Source organism: Kogia breviceps, chromosome 11 (genome assembly GCF_026419965.1).
Source record: "Kogia breviceps isolate mKogBre1 chromosome 11, mKogBre1 haplotype 1, whole genome shotgun sequence".
NCBI classification, from domain to species: Eukaryota; Metazoa; Chordata; class Mammalia; order Artiodactyla; family Physeteridae; genus Kogia; species Kogia breviceps.
In genome coordinates, this window is record NC_081320.1 from 85,413,607 (window position 1) to 85,435,125 (window position 21,519).

At 37.9% G+C, this 21,519-nt stretch overlaps 1 protein-coding gene across 2 annotated transcripts in view; it reads left to right on the top strand.

Moving 5' to 3' along the window:
• ATAD2B (ATPase family AAA domain containing 2B) overlaps positions 1-21,519 on the top strand; it is a 152,359-nt gene that overhangs the window by 20,883 nt on the left and 109,957 nt on the right. For both annotated transcript variants that reach the window (XM_059079156.2, XM_059079157.2), the window contains exons 2-7: positions 736-887; positions 7,000-7,049; positions 7,397-7,550; positions 9,164-9,266; positions 10,913-11,021; positions 14,536-14,652. In XM_059079156.2, coding sequence (XP_058935139.1) covers positions 736-887; positions 7,000-7,049; positions 7,397-7,550; positions 9,164-9,266; positions 10,913-11,021; positions 14,536-14,652 — 685 coding nt within the window. The remainder of the gene's footprint in view (positions 1-735; positions 888-6,999; positions 7,050-7,396; positions 7,551-9,163; positions 9,267-10,912; positions 11,022-14,535; positions 14,653-21,519) is intronic.

A 21,519-nucleotide genomic window follows, 5' to 3' on the forward strand; every position in this document is an offset into this window, starting at 1 on the left:
AAACCTGGCAGACACCAGCTTGACTAGGTGATCAAGGTTATACCTAATGATGGGTAGGTTTAGTATGCATAATATCATGTCTGTATATTCTTTCTATGAATGTTATGGCCTGAATTGGGTTACGAGGAACATCAAATAGACCCAGACTGATAGTCATTCTGGAAAATAAAAAGCCTATATTCTTTACAGTTAAGGGCATGAAAATGGGGAAAGATTAAAGGATTGTTCCAGATAGAAGGAGACAGAGGAGATCTGATAAGTATATACAATATATGTTCCTGGATAGGATCCTGAACCAGAAAGGAAAGAGAGACTTTGTTGGGACATATGATAAAATTTGAATGTGTCCATGGACTGGCTCTGTGTTATATCAATGTTGATTTCCTATTTGGGAGGGTTGAATGATGCTAATATAGCAGAGTGTTCTTATTTTGGGAGTTACACACTGGAGTATTTAGGAGGGGAATGATGAATCATGTCATAAAAAGTTATATCTACACATTCTGTAGGCTTGAAACTATTTTAAAATAAACTAACCATACTTTTCTGAGGATAAATTTATCTTTCTAACTTTTTTGTTTGGGTATTTACAGATTATTACATTTTGCTACACTTGTAGAGAGATTCCTTCAGTAAATGTTTATTGGTTGAATAAGCACTGTACTTTATCCAAGAATTTAAGAATTCTGTGAATTTTAATAGGATAATAAATACATTTTAAACTTTGTCTTTCAGAAAACTGAAGTTGATGGTAGTTTAAGTGATAGCCATGTGTCTCCTCCAGCCAAACGCACTTTGAAACAACCTGATTCTGTTTGCAAAGACAAATCAAAATCACGAAGTACTGGTCAGAGAGAGGAATGGAACATATCAACTGGACAGGCCAGGTAAGAATGGAGAACTCCTCCATTGTTTTTTCATGAATTATTTGATGTGATTCAGGGCTGATAATTGCTAATTTTCTTAAATTGTAAAGCCACCTGGCTAGAAATACTTATAAATTGTATTAAGCTTATTTTATAATTTCTCTGTGTAATTTTATTTTCTTTAAATATGCCAAAAATATATGTAGTATGTAATAGAAACTAATATTACTAAAACAATAAGAATTTTGATAGGTCTTGAATGTTCATACGTGTTTATAGTCCTGAAAATTTAAATAAAAACATATGGTTAAAATTATATTTTTTACCTGAAAATAAGATAAAATCTCCCTTTCCTAAAATTATTAAGTATTCCACTTGAATTGGTATACTAAAATGTAATAAAATCTAAATTAAATTTTGAAGAAATCTTTTCATCTATCTGGTTGTTTTCAACTTAAATTTGCTTTGTGTCTGTTTCGATACGTATTAGAAAACAATTTTACTCAGTTAACCAAAGTAAGTGGTACTAATTTAATGTACATAGGATAGGTGTACACACATTCAGAAAAGATTTAAATTTTGAGCTTATAGCTTCTCTTTTTTCTAGTGTTTGATGTAGAAGTGCTGATGATGTGCCAACTGCAAACCAGAAGTAAAAGGGAATTCCTTTTTGACAATATTTTGATTTTAGGTGTGTAGGTAAATTTGGGATACTCTTAGGCTTTAATGAAAATAATCTTTGCAGTTATATAGATTTTGACAGGCATTGTAGATTTACTAGTCTCTAAAGAGTCTACCTATTTTAATATGTATTTAAAATTTTTAATTTTGCATTGTCTGGGAGTCAAGTAGAAGATTATGTGAATCATAGTCTATTGATTTTTTTTTTTAACTTTACCATACTCCTTCATCTGTGAGATGAAACAGATCCTGATAACTATAATGATGTTACTTAAAATAAGTACAGCCCTTTAATTACACTTCTACACTTGATCTACCTGTTGTATTCTGTATCCTGTATTTATTAAATGAGTGAATCAAGCTTCTTTTTCTAGTAAATGTTCTAAAAAGTGTTCTTGTAGTGTTAAAAGTTTGACCTTCAATTGTAAGATAATTGTAACAGTTTAATTCAGGTGTAAGTCTCTGATACTGTAGATTTCCCACTTCTTATCTACTCACATCTTTTGTGTAAATTAATCTTGATCATGTCTTTCATGTACAAAGGCTTAAAATTTTTGAGGGGAGAGGGTTCTGCTTCCATTTAGGTACCTTAGAGTTTGATATTCCTTTAAAAAATATTAAGTACATTTTGAATAAAAAGCTTAAGAAATAATGAATACTAATAAAATTTACTGGGTTTTTTTGGGGGGAGGGGGTCAGGAGAATAATGTTTAGCAGTTCACACAATTTTTTTTTTTTTTTTTCCCGGTACGCGGGCCTCTCACTGTTGTGGCCTCTCCCGTTGTGGAGCACAGGCTCCGGAAGCGCAGGCTCAGCGGCCATGGCTCACGGGTCCAGCCGCTCTGGCATGTGGGATCTTCCTGGACCGGGACACGAACCCATGTCCCCTGAATCGGCAGGCGGACTCTCAACCACTGCGCCACCAAGGAAACCCCACTATATTCTTTTTTTAAAACAAGTTACTTACTTCTTATTTATTTATTTATTTATTTATTTATGGCTGCGTTGGGTCTTCGTTGCTGCGTGCGGGCTTTCTCTAGTTGCAGCGAGCGGGGCCTACTCCTCATTGTGGTGTGTGGGCTTCTCATTGCGGTGGCTTCTCTTGTTGTGGAGCACGGTCTCTAGGCGCATGGGCTTCACTAGTTGTGGCACACGGGCTCAGTAGTTGTGGCTCGCGGGCTCTAGAGCACAGGCTCGGTAGTTGTGGCACACGGGCTTAGTTGCTCCGTGGCATGTGGGATCTGCCTGGACCTTGGCTCAAACCCGTGTCCCCTGCATTGGATTCTTAATCACTGCGCCACCACGGAAATCCAACAACCACTAAATTCTTTTTTTTTTTTTTTTTTTTTTTTTTTGGCGGTACGTGGGCCTCTCACTGTTGTGGCCTCTCCCGCCGCGCAGGCTCAGCGGCCATGGCTCACGGGCCCAGCCGCTCCACGGCATGTGGGATCTTCCCAGACCGGGGCACGAACCCGTGTCCCCTGCATCGGCAGGCGGACTCTCAACCACTGCGCCACCAGGGAAGCCCCCACTAAATTCTTTAAAGAAACTACTGTTGATTGGTGAAATAACTTATTTATTAAAAAAATTTTTTAAATTTATTTTTGGCTGCATTTGGTCTTCGTTGCTGCGCGTGGGCTTTGTCTAGTTGCGGCAGCCGGGGGCTACTCTTCGTTGCAGTGTGTGGGCTTCTCATTGCGGTGGCTTCTCTTGTTGCGGAGCATGGGCGCTAGGTGCGCGGGCTCAGTAGTTGTGGTTTGTGGGCTCTGGAGTGCAGTCTCAGTAGTTGTGGTGCATGGGCTTAGTTACTTCACTGCATGTGGGCCCTGGACCAGGGCTCGAACCCATGTCCCCTGTATCGGCAGGCAGATTCTTAACCACTGTCCTACCAGGGAAGTCCCCAAAATTTTGTTTTGTGGTCAGATGATGAGGAAGTCGTGAGGTGAGGCAGAAATGTTATCACCAGTGCTGAGGCTTATTAGAATGAAGGCTGGTAGTGGTTAAAGTCTTTCCAAGTGATTGCTTTTGCTGAATTGAGGTTTAAAATTCTCATAAATCATTGAATGCCTTGGGTTTTTGTGGGAAAGGGAGAATAAGTAATGATTTTTGAGTCTGATATTGCATTTGTAGTGTGCTTCACATAGTTAAAGATGTAGAAACTTTTAATGTAATAATTATCTAATGCAGAGTGATACTGTCTCCTTTTTAAAAATTTAAGATACAGAGATATAGGGAAATATCCCCCACTCACACCCCCTTTTTTTAAAAACATCTTTATTGGAGTATAATTGCTTTACAATGGTGTGTTTCTGCTTTATAACAAAGTGAATCAGCTATACATATACATATATCCCCATCTCTCCTCCCTCTTGCGTCTCCCTCCCTCCCACCCTCCCTATCCCACCCCTCTAGGTGGTCACAAAGCACCAAGCTGATCTCTCTGTGCTATGTGGCTGCTTCCCACTAGCTATCAGTTTTACACTTGGTAGTGTATATATGTCCGTGTCACTCTCTCAGTTTGTCCCAGTTTACCCTTCCCCTTCCCCCTGTCCTCAAGTCCATTCTCTAGTAGGTCTGCATCTTTATTCCTGTCCTGCCCCTAGGTTCTTCATGACCTTTTTTTTTTTTTTTTAAAGATTCCATATATATGTGTTAGCATATGGTATTTGTTTTTCTTTTTCTGACTTACTTCACTCTGTATGACAGACTCTAGGTCCATCCATCTCACTACAAATAACTCAGTTTCATTTCTTTTTATGGCTGAGTAATATTCCATTGTATATATATACCACATCTTCTTTATCCATTCATCTGTTGATGGACACTTAGGTTGCTTCCATGTCCTGGCTACTGTAAATAGAACTGAAATGAACATTGTGGTACATGGCTCTTTATGAATTATGGTTTTCTCAGGGTATGCCCAGTAGTGGGATTGCTGGGTCATATGGTAGTTCTGTTTTTAGTTTTTTAAGGAACTTCCATACTGTTCTCCATAGTGGCTATATCAATTTACATTCCCACCAGCAGTGCAAGAGGGTTCCCTTTTCTCCACACCCTCTCCAGCATTTATTGTTTGTAGATTTTTTGTTGATGGCCATTCTGACTGGTATGAGGTGATACCTCATTGTAGTTTTGATTTGCATTTCTCTATTGATTAATGATGTCGAGCATTCTTTCATGTGTTTGTTGGCAATCTGTATACCTTCTTTGGAGAAATGTCTATTTAGGTCTTCTGCCCATTTTTGGATTGGGTTGTTTGTTTTTTTTTGATATCGAGTTGTATGAGCTGCTTGTATATTTTGGAGATTAATCCTTTGTCTGTTGATTCATTTGCAAATATTTTCTCCCATTCTGAGGGTTGTCTTTTCGTCTTGTTTATGGTTTCCTTTGCTGTGCAAAAGCTTTTACGTTTCATTAGGTCCCATTTGTTTATTTTTGTTTTTATTTCCATTTCTCTAGGAGGTGGGCCGAAAAGGATCTTGCTGTGATTTATGTCATAGAGTGTTCTGCCTATGTTTTCCTCTAAGAGTTTTATAGTGTCTGGCCTTACATTTAGGTCTTTAATTCATTTTGAGTTTATTTTTGTCACAGCCCCTTTTAAAAATAAAGGAGACTTCATAATCATAAAGGATTTATTAGAGGATTAATTTAAGCAGTGAACCCACCTGGTTACATTTTAAGTGATTAATTTTTGCAACATTGATTTAAGAGACTTTTTAGGCACCTTTATTATTGTATAGGCAGACCAACCCTTAAAATCCCAATATTCTCTATTTTTATACCCAAGTATTTCATATTCTATCTCCTTCTTTTTCTCCTTTTTATAAAGAGAAATGATAATTGTAAAATGACGACAATAAACTATAATTGGTAATTGGATTGATTGAAGAACAAGTTTTTTTTTCTCCCCCCACCTTAAAATAGATCTTTCATTAGCAATGAAATAAAAGCCAAGTAAGCACTGTCTTCTTTAGAGGGACAAAAATTATTACTTTGCTTTTATCCCAGTGATGTTACTATTGTTCAGAAAGGTTTTAAATTTCTTTTGTAGAATGATTTTAGGGTTAGCATCTTATTCTTTTAAATAATTTAAGTGTGTAAAATTCCAACCATTTGGTCTTACATACAGCTAAAATTCATATGGAGCCAATAATTGTGAATTAAGTGATTAAACTGAGTTAATATTATATTGGGTCCAGAGTCAAACTATATTTATTATTTTTCTGTGTGGTTTTACGTGGATTTTAAGAGTGATTCTAGGTAATTCCACATGTATAATCTTCTAAGGAATGACCTGTTAACACATCAATTCTATTACTTTATAGTCAAACCCATATACAAGGAGGATTGTGTATTTGTATATAAAGATGCTAAAAATGAAATACTTTCTAAGAGGTAGTATATTAGAACAAGATGGTTGTGTTGTTTTTATGGGGAAAGGAGGGATGGAGGTTTTTATTTTGTGTTTTTGATAGTCTGAAGGCACAGAATAGTTTTTGTTCATACCTTTAGTCATCCTATCTGTGACCTTTATTAGACAGGGGCATTTATAATTAATATTTATAACATTTAACATTTATAATTTTACATGAAGAATGCTGGAGTAACCAAAAATGTTAGAATATTTTAGTTAAAAAATGTTGTGCAAACCACGTAGATAAGCAGATGACAGTCATATGTACTGTTTTTTGAATGTCCTCTCTCCCCATTTTTTAATCTTTGAAAATGATAATTGTTGGATATTTCAAAAAATACCCTAGTAAGTTTAAATTGATAGCTCTTTTACTATGTAACAATTTAGATTTTGGTTTTGAATTTCTAATTATAGTAAGGTGTACTGTGACTTTTTTCATAAGTCTTCATGTTTTAATGACCCTTTAAGTATCTTTCTAGTGACTTAACATTTCTGTTCCTCTACCAAAAGGAAGAGTTGTACAATAGATTTTGAGAAATTAGCTAAGTTTTCATTTATTAGTTTAGAATGTATAATATAATACTTTGAGGAAATTATTAAGTGGTGTTGGTGTTCAAATACTTTTTTCATCTTACAGTTTATCATTTGAATAACTTTGTCATTGTTTGAATTTTATGTTGTCAACAAAAACCAATAGTAAATGTCTGTGACCATTGTTACTTATGGCGTCATTTAACTTTATTACACATTAAGCTTAAGCCCTTTCATTGGATTTTAATTAATAGAGTTGAAGACAGTAAGTTCAGTTTGTAATATGTTATTAAAACTTTTCTTGAAGTAATGAAACGACTCTTAGCTAGTATATTTTATTGATTGGTATATTATCAGTCTTAGGGTAAACAAATGTCTTTACTCTTAAAAAAGTAATATTACATTACTGACATTTTAAAGATTAAAATGATTCCACCAGTATTTGCATTTCTTGCTTCTTTAAATGAATGTTGATGTGTTTGCATATTAAATATAATTGTGTTCTAGGTTAACTTCTCAGCCTGGTGCTACATTACCAAACGGACATAGTAGCTTATGTGAGTATTCTGTTATGAAACTGGTTAGTATTGAAATTCTTAAAATGTTGTTAAGAGTATTAAAGTGGGGTAAAATAACGTAATTTACTAGTATGCTAAGTATACTGTTGAAAGTGACTGGATTTCAGTCATGGTAAATATGTAATTGTTAAACTGAGAAATCAGTACAACTGAAATAATTTAAATTATTATGGCAGATTGTAAACAGTTACAGAAATTTTAGATTTTGGATATTAAAGCCATTTAAGAGGTTATAGTAAGCTTTTTATAGTCTTTTAAAAGTAATTTTTGATTTTTTTCTTTCTTTTTATACTCTGTACTTTGAAATGGAAATTTCTCTCTTGTAGCCCTTCGAAGCCATCCCCTTCGAGGCGAAAAGAAGGGAGATGGGGACCTTTCTTGTATAAATGGTGACATGGAAGTCAGAAAAAGTTGTCGTTCCAGGAAAAACAGATTTGAAAGCGTGAACCAGAGTTTGTTATTTGATCAACTAGTAAATAGGTATGAATGCTTTTGCAGTCAGCAGTTTCATGTAACTGTTGGTTTTTTAAAGCCAGTTATGTTTTAAAAAGTAACTTAAGCACTGACTTAGCAATCAATGCAATTATTTAAAAACTTAATTTGAATTAACCGTGGTTAGCAATGATTGTCATTTTCTAGTTACTTTATTAGATTTAATACAGTTTATATGATAACTCATTTTTCTCATACTTTTCAAAGCTCTTGTGCATAGATAATATAAAAAGTAATCTTATTTTAACTTCACGACTATAGTCCTTTAATATTTGCTCATTTAACATTTGTGTTTTTGACAATTTTCAAGCAACATTAAGTTTCATTATTGATATATAGTAGGCATAGTTTTACTTAGTCAAGATTCTGAATTGAAAGTCTTTTGAGACTGCACATGTTGGATGTAGCCTAGCTGTCTGCTTAGTGTCTACATGCAATGAAACTTTATTCTTCTCAGCTAATAAATCATCCTCCTTAATCACTGCAATAGCCTGGAGAAGTGAGATCAGTGTAATTGCTGTTTGAAAGGAGAAGAAATTATATTCTATAGTGTTAGTGTCAAATTTGAGTATTAGTTATTATCCGTTAAGTACTTAGATCCCGCGATAGTGAGAGGCCCGCACACCGCGATGAAGAGTGGCCCCCACTTGCCACAACTAGAGAAAGCCCTCGCACAGAAATGAATACCCAACACAAACATAAATAAATAAATAAAAAAGAAAAAGAAAAAGTACGTGGATCAGCATCTGGGCTATGTGTGTGTTTAAAACATAAAATGTGCCAATATTACCATATATTTTGTGGATGTCAGTGTCCTCTAATTTCTAAAAGTATCTATTCAGTTAACCTTATATTAGCTTTAAACTTTTTACAAATCCTTTTTTCTATACAATTTTAACACCATCTTCAAATAAAAATAAGATTTGAATTATTTTTTTTTCAGTGCCTTAGGTCTGGTAGTCAGTTATTTGTAGTAGCATTATGAATTTAAATATTTGGAGACTTAAACAAAGGTCTTATATTTGTAAGTTTTATTATATTAAGGTAGAAGATGTTCTGATTCCATCTTTTTTATGTTTTTGGCTGTGCTGCATGGCTTGTGGGATCTTATTTCCCCATCCAGGGATCGAACCTGGGCCCCAGCAGTGAAAGTGCTGAGTCATACCCACTGGACCACCAGAGAATTCCGTTTCCATCTGGTTTTTTTTTTTTTTTTTTTTTTTGCGGTACGCGGGCCTCTCACTGTTGTGGCCTCTCCCGTTGCGGAGCACAAGCTCCGGACGCGCAGGCTCAGCGGCCATGGCTCACGGGCCCAGCCGCTCCGGCATGTGGGATCCTCCCAGAGCGGGGCACGAACCTGCATCCCCTGCATCATCAGGCGGACTCTCAACCACTGCGCCACCAGGGAAGCCCCTCCATCTGTTTTTGAGGCATTATCTTCTGGTGGATGCCAGTTCAGAAACAGATATTAATTGGGATGTTAGGTACAGTTACATATCAGAGATGATTTAATTATGTGTTGACGAAGAACTCTTTTACATGTATGACACAGTGTTTGATTCCACGGTTGTCTAAACCCTAGTTTTATTATATAATTGTAGTACTGCTGAAGCTGTACTACAGGAAATGGATAACATAAACATTAGAAGGAATCGTCGATCAGGAGAAGTAGAACGGCTTCGAATGTGGACAGATACAGAATTTGTGAGTATATTAACTTTAATAACCTTTGTATGTTTTTTTTTTTTTTTTTTTTGCGGTATGTGGGCTTCTCACTGTTGTGGCCTCTCCCGTTGTGGAGCACAGGCTCTGGATGTGCAGGCTCAGCGGCCATGGCTCACGGGCCTAGCTGCTCCACGGCATATGGGATCTTCCCGGACTGGGGCACAAACCCATGTCCCCTGAATTGGCAGGCAGATTCTCAACCATTGCGCCACCAGGGAAGCCCTGCATGTATTTTTTATTTGGACTGAGGAATTGAGAGAGAGAGAGCAGCATTTGGATTTCCTTGAATTTACAGAATTGTTCCTTCTTCGTTTCCAGTTTAATCTGGGATTTTATTGTTTTCTTTCTTCTTTTATCCTTACCCCGCTTGCCACAACCTTCCCCCAAAGACCCTCTACACTTCTGCAGAGGGTCATCTTAAAGTCCACCTCTGATTCTGTCACTTTTCTCATCGGAACCTTTAATGGTCTTTTTTTTTTTTTGGCACTGTGAGGCACGTGGGATCTTAGTTCCCTGACCAGGGATTGAACCCGTGCCCTCTGCATTGGGAGGGCAGAGTCCTAACCACTGGACCAACAGGGAAGTCCCTTTAATGGTTTTTTAATGTGTATTGAATTAATTAAAAATGCCTTGACCTTCATAATCTGGTTTCAACTTTTTCTCACATACCATTGCCCAAATATAAATGAATCATTCTTATTCTCCTATCTTTTACTCCTGTTAATGCTTCTGGTTAAGGACTGCTGCAGTTCTACCTTTGTTTCAAGGGTCATTTCAGATGCTTCCTCCCCTCCTCCCCCAGACACGGCCGGAGGGGGTGGATTAATCTTTTTGAATTCTGGACTGTTCTGTACCTTGTGCTTGTGGGATCTCAGTTCCCTGACCAGGGATTGAACCCAGGGCACAGCAGTGAATGCCCAGAATCCTAACCACTAGGCCACCAGGGAACGCCCATGTACCTTTCTTTATGGCATTAAACTTGTTCTACTTTATTTTATTTTATTACTATTACTTTAAATAAATTTTATTTATTTATTTATTTATTTTCGGCTGTGTTGAGTCTTTGTTGCGGTGCATGGGCTTCTCATTGTGGTGGCTTCTCTTGTTGCGGAGCACGGGCTCTAGGCACACGGGCTTCAGTAGTTGTGGCATGTGGGCTCAGCAGTCGTGGCTTGTGCCATCTAGAGCGCAGGCTCAGTAGTTGTTGTGCACAGGCTTGGTTGCTCCGTGGCATGTGGGATCTTCCTGGACCAGGGCTCGAACCCGTGTCTTCTGCATTGGCAGGCGGATTCTTAACTGCTGCGCCACCAGGGAAGCCCTCTACTTTCTTTTATAGTTACCTGTGACTTGGCTTGTTTTATCCTACTAGGCTGTAATTTGCTTAAGGGAGAAAGTATGTCCATGGCATTGTAGTTTTACATTTTCCAATATTTTATAAGTTTTATTTGTTTTTCCTCTTGTTTCTTACATGTATTGAATTCAGTAAGGTCCATTTTCATGAATCTTTGCCTTGCAAATAGGTCCTCAATAAATTTTATTGAATGGGCATGTCCCATTGGGTTAATGATATTTATAGCTGGGAATAAAATTCATGTTAATATTTGACAGATTTCTCTCTTTAAAAGGAAAACATGGATATGTATTCAAGAGTGAAAAGGCGAAGAAAGTCACTGAGAAGAAATAGTTATGGGATACAAAATCATCATGAAGTCTCTACTGAGGGTGAAGAAGAAGGTTTGTAAAAGCACCTTATAAAATAAATACTACAAAGTTCAGGTCGGAGGGAAGAAAATATGTACAAGTAATAAATGTGTAATATTGCTGGATGGGTGATTTTTGGCTTTAGAGGTCTACGTTATATAATTTGGAATAATTTTTATTCCGTTGGCATTTCTGAGTATTCATTTTCTTCATTTGGAAAAATGCCTTTGCTGTACACTATGCGTTGTTATGTAATATATCTTATTAGTAGCTATTGGTAGTCCTTAAGTGACCTAATCTGGTGTAGCATTTGCCATGTGCTGATTTGCTTGTTAGGTGAGGCCTCTTTTGTATTTAGATATGTTCTAACTGGAAGTCTTTGTCCATAGCCACCTTGTATCCATAGCCTCTAAATCTCGGATTATTTGGGTCTCAAATTTAGTTATGGACAGAGGAGTAGTAAATGGTACAGTTAAGAGTAAGAGAGACTGCTAGTTCGAGTGGAGGGAGTTGTACTGCTCTTTTCTGAGGCCTGTCTGCGTTTTGAATTGACGAATCCTGATTGGATTTGTCGGGCTGGAGCTGGGAACAGATGAAAGCACGTTTGCCCCAAGGATTATAAATTGATGACCAGTGCATCCATAGGATTTAATTCTGTAGGTGTTAACCTTCTTTATTAAAATGGATTTTAAGATTTGGTGTACTGTAAATGCAAGGTAGCTGTATTTCACCAGGGAATCTTATTAGTTCTACTATTTGTGTAGCTTAGATGGAGAAGAATGGGTTTATTTCTCAAATTCTGTAATTAATATTAGCAAGTTTTGAAGAGGTGATATTTCTAATGAAGGTATTTTATTGAGCAGATATTATTGTTGTTACAGCTAGAACCTCTATATTGCTTCCTTTGGAGAAAATCAGACAGATTTATAATGTGATTTTTGCCTTATCTTTAACTGAACATCTTTGTAGATTTCCCAGAGTAGATTTGCCATGTATAGAATTTCTTCCCATAATAAATAATGCAAGTTTTTTTTTCAAAAAGTAATTCTTTTGAAGGTTTAAGGAAACTTATGTGGGTGCAAGTGATTTATAGTGTTATTTAGTTCAGTAATACTGTATTTGCTGATTTTCTCTATAACTTAATAATAAACATTTAAAAAAACTTAGAGTAAGCTTTCAGATGTCATGAGTAAATTGTAAAGTCCTTTGCATTTTTAGTTTCTTATTTCACTGAGCATGGCTGACAGTTTTAACATTTTTCCAATGTCTTAATATGATTGTGTTATAGTAACAATTCCTGTGGTTAAAAAGTTAATCATAAAGTACATTGCATTTGAGGACCATAAGCTTATAAAGTTTCACCAGACTTTTATTTTAAACTATAAATAGATGCCACATTATAGCTATAGCCAAACTGCTTTTTTTAAAAAAATATTTTTTGGCCACGCCAGGCAGCATGTGGATTCTTAGTTCCCCCACCAGGGGTTGAACCCGTTCCCCCTGCATTGGAAGCACAGAGTCTTAACCACTAGACTGCCAGGGAAGTCCCCCAAACCACATTTTAAAAATAAACTTTTAGAATTTAGGTACATTATAATTTACTTTTTATTTATTTATTTACTTATTTTAAAATTTATTTTTGGCTGCGTTGGGTCCTTGTCGCTGCACGCGGGCTTTCTCTAGTTGTGGTGAGCAGGGGGTACTCTTTGTTGTGGTGCATAGGCTTCTCATTGTGGTGGCTTCTCCTGTTGTGGAGCACGGGCTCTAGGCACGCTGGCTTCAGTAGTTGTGGCTTGCGGGCTCTAGAGCGCAGGCTCAGTAGTTGTGGCACACGGGCTCAGTTGCTCCACGGCATGTGTGATCTTCCCGGACCAGAGATCGAACCTGTGTCCCTGCCCTGGCAGGTGGATTCTTAACCACTGCACCACCAGGGAAGTCCCGTAATTTATTTTTTAAATGTATAGCTAGGTGAATTATCATAAAGTGATCACTCATGTCAAGGCATAAACTATTACCAATACCCCAGAAATCTGCTTTATGTTCTCTCCCAATCCCTGCCTGAATTTTTCTACCAAAATGACTAATCTGTGTTTACCTGTTGTCAACGGGCCTAACAAACCATTATACTACCAACAAAAATTGCTCTTGCTGTAAGATTAGCAATTATCTTTTAAGTGTTTTTTTTTTTTTTTTTTTTTTTTTTTTTTGTGGTACGCGGGTCTCTCACTGTTGGGTCCTCTCCCGTTGCGGGGCACAGGCTCTGGACACGCAGGCCCAGTGGCCATGGCTCACGGGCCCAGCTGCTCCGCGGCATGTGGGATCTTCCCGGACCGGGGCATGAACCCGTGTCCCCTGCATCGGCAGGTGGATTCTCAACCACTGCGCCACCAGGGAAGCCCTAAGTGTTTCTTTTTGAACTATCAAGTAGTATGTGAATACTGACCTTATTCAGTGGTCAATTGGGCATTGAATGAAGTGTGCTGTAATAAAGTTTTAAATCATATTCTATTATTGCTTTGTATGACCAAAAAGGTAATACAAAAAGATTGAAAGGTCATAGGTAAATCAGGAGCTCAAATTGATCATATTGATATATTTAGCAGAGAACTAATATTTTTAAGAAAGACATTTTCTTTTACATCTGTCGTTTTTTTGTTAAATTAATTTATTTAATTTGGGCTGCGTTGGGTCTTCATTGCTGCACGCGGGCTTTCTCTAGATGTGGTGAGCGGGGGCTACTCTTCGTTGTGGTGCACGGGCTTCTCATTGAGGTGGCTTCTCGTTGCGGAGTTATGGGCTCTGGGCTCTAGGCGTGCGGGCTTCAGTAGTTGTGGTGAGAGGGCTCAGTACTTGTGGCCTGTGGGCTCTAGAGTGTAGGCTCAGTAGTTGTGGCACAAGGGCTTAGTTGCTCTGTGGCATGTGGGATCTCTTCCTGGACCAGGGATTGAACCCATGTCCCCTCCATTGGCAGGTGGATTCTTAACCACTGTGCCACCAGGGAAGCCCCCATCAGGGTTCATTTTTTTTTTTTTTTTTTTTTTTTTGCGGTATGCGGGCCTCTCACCGAGGCGCAGGCGGCATGTGGGATCTTCGCGGAAGGGGGCACGAACCCGCGTCTGCTGCATCGGCAGGCGGATTCTTAACCACTGCGCCACCAGGGAAGCCCAGGGTTCATTTTTTTTTTTTTTTTTTTTTTTTTTTTTTGTGGTACGCGGGCCTCTCCCTGTTGTGGCCTCTTCCGTTGTGGAGCACAGGCTCAACGGCCATGGCTCACGGGCCCAGCTGCTCCACGGCATGTGGGATCTTCCCGGACCGGGGCACGAACCCGTGTCCCCTGCATCGGCAGGCGGATTCTCAACCACTGCGCCACCTGGGAAGCCCCCAGGGTTCATTTTTAATTGTATTTATTTATGCTGTATCATGCAGTGTTGACACTTTTAAAGCTCACTTGGCCAGAAAGAATAAAATTATAAATATTCAGTTCTAGAGTGGACCAATCCTTGTGGATTAAAACAGTATTTTTGTGTGTGTGTGTCTGTGAAACTAGAATCTCAAGAGGAAGATGGAGATATTGAGGTTGAAGAGGCAGAAGGAGAAGAAAATGATAGGCCATATAATTTGAGACAAAGAAAAACAGTGGATCGATACCAAGCACCTCCAATAGGTAAGAGACTCTAAGTAACTTCTTTCCTTTTTGTAGTAGAGTAGCTTATTCTACTCCACCCCTTAAAAAAATCAGTGTTGCTGAATTTAAAAGAATGAAATTTCTTATAGCAGTTCTTTAGGGCACGTTTCTCTGTGTTCCAAGTGGTTAAGTATTGATAATTTAGCTAAAGTCAGAAAAGGGCAACTTGGCCAGTAACCTATGTTTGTGTTTTGTTTTTGGTTTGGTTTTGTTTTGTTTTGTTTTGTTTTTTTGAGAAGGAAAAAGTTTATCTTAATGCTCTTAAATCTAATGACAGGTCATCAGTTCCACAGGTACTGTTTTATTGACTTTCTTCCCAGCTGTTGGGAAATTCCATCACTATTGATTTCCTCCAATTCTTTTTTTTTTTTTTTTTTTTTTCGGTACGCGGGCCTCTCACTGTTGTGGCCTCTCCTGTTGCAGAGCACAGGCTCTGGACACGCAGGCTCAGCGGCCATGGCTCATGGGCCCAGCCGCTTCGTGGCATGTGGATCTTCCCAGACTGGGGCATGAACCGTGTCCCCTGCATCAGCAGGCGGACTCTCAACCACTGCGCCACCAGGGAAGCCTGATTTCCTCCAATTCTTTTTTTTTTTTTTTGCGGTATGCGGGCCTCTCACTGTTGTGGCCTCTCCCGTTGCGGAGCACAGGCTCCGGATGCACAGGCTCAGCGGCCATAGCTCACGGGCTTAGTTGCTCCGCGGCACGTGGGATCTTCCCGGACCAGGGCATGAACCCGTGTCTCCTGCATCGGCAGGCGGATTCTCAACCACTGCGCCACCAGGGAAGCCCTCCTCCAATTCTTAAAAAATTGAAATAAAATTCACATATCATGAAATTCACTTTTGCTGGGTTTTGCTGATTTTTAATCTGTACAATTTATTGCTTTTTAGTATATTCACAAGGGTGTGCAGTCATCACCACTGTCTAATTCCAGGACATTTTATTACTTCTACACTTAGATCCCCACAGCCCTTAGCAATCACTAATGTATTGATACTTTCTGTCTCGATAGATTTGCCTATGTGTGACCTTTTGTGTGTAGCTTCTTTCACTTAGCATAATGTTTTCAAGAAAGAACCTGGATCATTTTATTCAAACTCTTAACGCTCTGAAGCAATGATTGATTCTCTGGAATTATTAGAGTTACCTCACGAGAAGCTTGCCCAAGTATGTAGACATTTCTCTACTCCAGTTAGGAATCACTGTCAAAGATAGCACTGTTAATAATGGGGGAGGTATATTGGGACAGAAAAAAGATCGCGAGCCATTTTTCTAGGTTTTTTTTTTGAGCATTATTAAAGAGGTATAATTTATATGTAGTTCACTGCCATTGCATATATAATATTTCATGTGTACAATTTGGCAAGTTTGAACTATCTGAGGGATATACCTATGAAACTGTCACCACACTCAAGGTAATGAACATGTTCATCAACTCCCCCAAATTTCGTTCTGCCTATTTATAATCTACTCCTAACTTTCTTTTGCCTCCCCACTCCTCTCAGGCAGTGACAGATCTCATCTGCTTTCTGTCACCATAGATTAGTTTACATTTTCTTTAATTTTATATACAGTATATACTCTTTTTTGTCTGACTTCTTTCACTCAATATAATAATTTTAAGACTCATCCATGTTGTCGACTGTAGCAGTAGTGTTTTTCGTTTTATTGCTGAGTAGCATTCCATTCTATGGGTATATCACAATTTGTTTATCCGTTCATTTGTTGATGGATATTTGGATTGTTGACATTTCTGGTGTCTGGCTATTTTAAATAAAGTTGTTATGAACATATGTTTGCAAGTCTTTGTTTGGACATATATTTTCATTTTTCTTATAAACATCTAGGAGTGGAATGGCTGCGTTTTATGATTATGTGTGTGTTTAAGTTTCTAAGAAATTACAAACTCTTTTCCAAGGTGATTATACTGCTTACATTCTCACTAAGAGTGTATGAGAGTTTCAGTTGCTCCATATTCTTGCCAACATTTGGTGTGGTCATTTTTTCAAATTAATTATAATACATCTTTATTGTAGTTTCAATTTGCATTTCCCTAATTACTAATGATGTTGAGCATATTTTTATGTACTGATTTGCCAACATTATCTCTGGTGAAATATTCAAATCTCTTGCCCATTTTTTCAATTCAGCTGTTTGTTTTTTTATTATTGAAGTTTTGAGAGTTCCTTATGTACTTCAGATACCAGTCCTTGTGATTTGTAAATAGTTTCTCAGTCTGTAGCTTTTTAAAAAAATTCTCTTAATAGTGTCTTTCTAAGAGAAGAATTTATAATTTTGATGAATTTCAGTTTATGAAAAAATTTATTTTTTATAAATTTATTTATTTATTTATTTTTGGCTGCTTTGGGTCTTCATTGCTGCGCACAGGCTTTCTCTAGTTAGCTGCGGAGAGTGGGGGCTACTCTTCATTGCGGTGCATGGGCTTCTCATTGCAGTGGTTTCTCCTTGCAGAGCACGGGCTCTAGGCACCTGGGCTTCAGTAGTTGTGGCACATGGTCTCAGTAGTTGTGGCTCGCGGGCTCTAGAGTGAAGGCTCAGTAGTTGTGGCACACAGGCTTAGTTGCTCCAAGCCATGTGGGATCTTCCCAGACCAGGGATTGAACCCATGTTCCCTGCATTGGCAGGCGGGTTCTTAACCACTGTGCCACCAGGGAAGTCGCTCTCAAAAATTTTTTAATGGGTTGTGCTTTGGTGATGTGTCAAAGAAATCTTTGTTTAACCCAAAGTCACAAAGATTTAGCTTAACATTCTTTTTTAGAATGTTTATTTGAAACTTACAGTGTTTACCACAAAGTTTTTTTTTTTTTTTTTTTTTCTTCTTTCCTGAAATTTAAACACAGTCTACTGTTGGAAGATAATAATGTTGGTACCAAATACAAACTGAACATGATTTTCTTTTTTTTGTTTTTTGTTTTTTGTTTTTTTATTGTTGTTGTTTTTGCGTTATGCGGGCCTCTCACTGTTGTGTCCTCTCCCGCTGCGGAGCACAGGCTCCGGACGCGCAGGCTCAGTGGCCATGGCTCACGGGCCTAGCCGCTCCGCGGCATGTGGGATCTTCCCGGACCGGGGCACGAACCTCTGTCCCCTGCATCAGCAGGCGGACTCTCAACCACTGTGCCACCAGGGAGGCCCAGTTTTTTGTTTTTTAACATGTTTATTGAAGTATAACTGTTTTACAATAGTGTGTTAGTTTCTCCTTTACAACAAAGTGAATCAGTTATACATATACATATGTTCCCATATCTCTTCCCTCTTGCGTCACCCTCCCTCCCACCCTCCCTATACCACCCCTCTAGGTGGTCACAAAGCACAGAGGTGATCTCCCTGTGCTATGCAGCAGCTTCCCACTAGCTATCTAATTTATATTTGGTAGTATATATATGTCCATGCCACTCTCTCAGTTGGTCAAAGCTTACCCTTCCCCCTCCCCATATCCTCAAGTCCATGCTGTAGTAGGTCTGTGTTTTATTCCCATCCATCACTGATCTCTTCATGACATTTTTTTTTTCTTAGATTCCATATATATGTGTTAGCATACGGTATTTGTTTTTCTTTTTCTGACTTACTTCACTCTGTATGACAGACTCCAGGTCTATCCACCTCATTACAAATAACTCAGTTTCATTTCTTTTTATGGCTGAGTAATATTCCATTGTATATACGTGCCACATCTTCTTTATCCATTCATCTGTTGATGGACACTTAGGTTGCTTCCACGTCCTGGCTATCGTAAATAGAGCTGCAATGAACATTTTGGTACATGACTCTTTTTGAATTATGGTTTTCTCAGGGTATATGCCCAGTAGTGGGATTGCTGGGTCGTATGGTAGTTCTATTTGTAGTTTTTTAAGGAACCTCCATACTGTTCTCCATAGTGGCTGTATCAATTTACATTCCCACCAGCAGTGCAAGAGTGTTCCCTTTTCTCCACACCCTCTCCAGCATTTATTGTTTCTAGAGTTTTTGATGATGGCCAGTCTGACCGGTGTGAGATGATATCTCATGGTGGTTTTGATTTGCATTTCTCTAATGATTAATGATGTTGAGCATTCTTTCATGTGTTTGTTGGCTATGTGTATATCTTCTTTGGAGAAATGTCTATTTAGGTTTTCTGCCCATTTTTGGATGGGGTTGTTTGCTTTTTGATATTGAGCTGCATGAGTTGCTTGTATGTTTTGGAGATTAATCCTCTGTGAGTGGCTTCATTTGCAAATATTTTCTCCCATTCTGAGGGTTGTTTTTCATCTTGTTTATGGTTTCCTTTGCTGTGCAAGAGCTTTTAAGTTTCATTAGGTCCCATTTGTTTATTTTTGTTTTTATTTCCATTTCTCTAGGAGATGGGTCAAAAGGATCTTGCTGTGATTTATGTCATGGAGTGTTCTGCCTATGTTTTCCTCTAAGAGTTTGATGGTGTCTGGCCTTACATTTAGGTCTTTAACCCATTTTGAGTTTATTTTTGTGTGTTGTGTTAGGGAGTGTTCTAATTTCATACTTTTACATGTAGCTGTCCAGTTTTCCCAGCAACACTTATTGAAGAGGCTGTCTTTTCTCCACTATATATCCTTCCCTCCTTTATCAAAGATAAGGTGACCATATGTGTGTGGGTTTATCTCTGGGCTTTCTATCCTGTTCCATTGATCTATATTTCTGTTTTTGTGCCAGTACCATACTGTCTTGATTACTGTAGCCTTGTAGTATAGTCTGAAGTCAGGGAGCCTGATTCCTCCAGCTCCATTTCTCGTTCTCAAGATTGCTTTGGCTATTCGGGGTCTTTTGTGTTTCCATACAAATTGTGAAATTTTTTGTTCTAGTTCTGTAAAAAATGCCAGTGGTAATTTGATAGGGATTGCATTGAATCTGTAGATTGCTTTGGGTAGTAGAGTCATTTTCACAATGTTGATTCTTCCAATCCAGGAACACGGTGTATTTCTCCACCTATTTGTATCATCTTTAATTTCTTTCATCAGTGTCTTATAGTTTTCTGCATACAAGTCTTTTGTCTCCTTAGGTAGGTTTATTCCTAGATATTTTATTCTTTTTGTTGCAGTGGTAAATGGGAGTGTTTACTTAATTTCACTCTCAGATTTTTCACCATTAGTGTATAAGAATGCCAGAGATTTCTGTGCATTAATTTTGTATCCTGCAACTTTACCAAATTCATTGATTAGCTCTAGTAGTTTTCTGGTAGCATCCTTAGGATTCTCTATGTATAGTATCATGTCATCTGCAAACAGTGACAGCTTTACTTCTTCTTTTCCTATTTGGATTCCTTTTATTTCTTTTTTTTCTCTGATTGCTGTGGCTAGAACTTCCAAAACTATGTTGAATAAGAGTGGTGAGAGTGGGCAATCTTGTCTTGTTCCTGATCTTAGTGGAAATGGTTTCAGTTTTTCACCATTGAGAACGATGCTGGCTGTGGGTTTGTCATATATGGCCTTTATTATGTTGAGGAAAGTTCCCTCTATGCCTACTTTCTGCAGAGTTTTTAATCATAAATGGATGTTGAATTTTGTCAGAAGCTTTCTCTGCATCTATTGAGATGATCATATGGTTTTTCTCCTTCAGTTTGTTGATATGGTGTATCATGTTGATTGATTTGCATATATTGAAGAATCCTTGCATTCCTGGAATAAACCCCACTTGATCATGGCGTATGATCCTTTTAATGTGCTGTTGGATTCTGTTTGCTAGTGTTTTGTTGAGGATTTTTGCATCTATGTTCATCAGTGATATTGGCCTGTAGTTTTCTTTCTTTGTGACGTCTTTGTCTGGTTTTGGTATTAGGGTGGGTGGCCTCATAGAATGAGTTTGGGAGTGTTCCTCCCTCTGCTATCTTTTGGAAGAGTTTGAGAAGGATAGGTATTAGCTCTTCTCTAAATGTTTGATAGAATTCGCCTGTGAAGCCATCTGGTCCTGGGCTTTTGTTTGTTGGAAGATTTTTAATCACAGTTTCAATTTCAGTGCTTGTGATTGGTCTGTTCATATTTTCTATTTCTTCCTGGTTCAGTCTCGGCAGCTTGTGCATTTCTAAGAATTTGTCCATTTCTTCCAGGTTGTCCATAGTAATCTCGAATAATCTTTTGTATTTCTGCAGTGTCAGTTGTTACATCTCCTTTTTCATTTCTAATTCTATTGATTTGAGTCTTTTCCCTTTTTTTCTTGATGAGTCTGGCTAATGGTTTATCTATTTTATTTATCTTCTCAAAGAACTAGCTTTTACTTTTATTGATCTTTGCTATTGTTTCCTTCATTTCTTTTTCATTTATTTCTGATCTGATCTTTATGATTTCTTTCCTTCTGTGAAATTTGGGGTTTTTTGTTCTTCTTTCTCTAATTGCTTTAGATGCAAAGTTAGGTTGTTTATTCCAGATGTTTCCTGTTTCTTAAGGTATGATTGTATTGCTATAAACTTCCCTCTTAGAACTGCTTTTGCTGTATCCCATAGGTTTTGGGTCGTCGTGTCTCCATTGTCATTTGTTTCTAAGTATTTTTTGATTTCCTCTTTGATTTCTTCAGTGATCACTTCGTTATTAAGTAGTGTACTGTTTAGCCTCCATGTGTTTGTATTTTTTACAGATCTTTTCCTGTAATTGATATCTAGTCTCATAGCGTTGTGGTCGGAAAAGATACTTGATATGATTTCAATTTTCTTAAATTTGCCAAGGCTAGATTTGTGACCCAAGATATGATCTATCCTGGAGAATGTTCCATGGGCACTTGAGAAAAATGTGTATTCTGTTGTTTTTGGTTGGAATGTCCTATAAATATCAATTAAGTCCATTTTGTGTAATGTGTCATTTAAAGCTTGTGTTTCCTTATTTA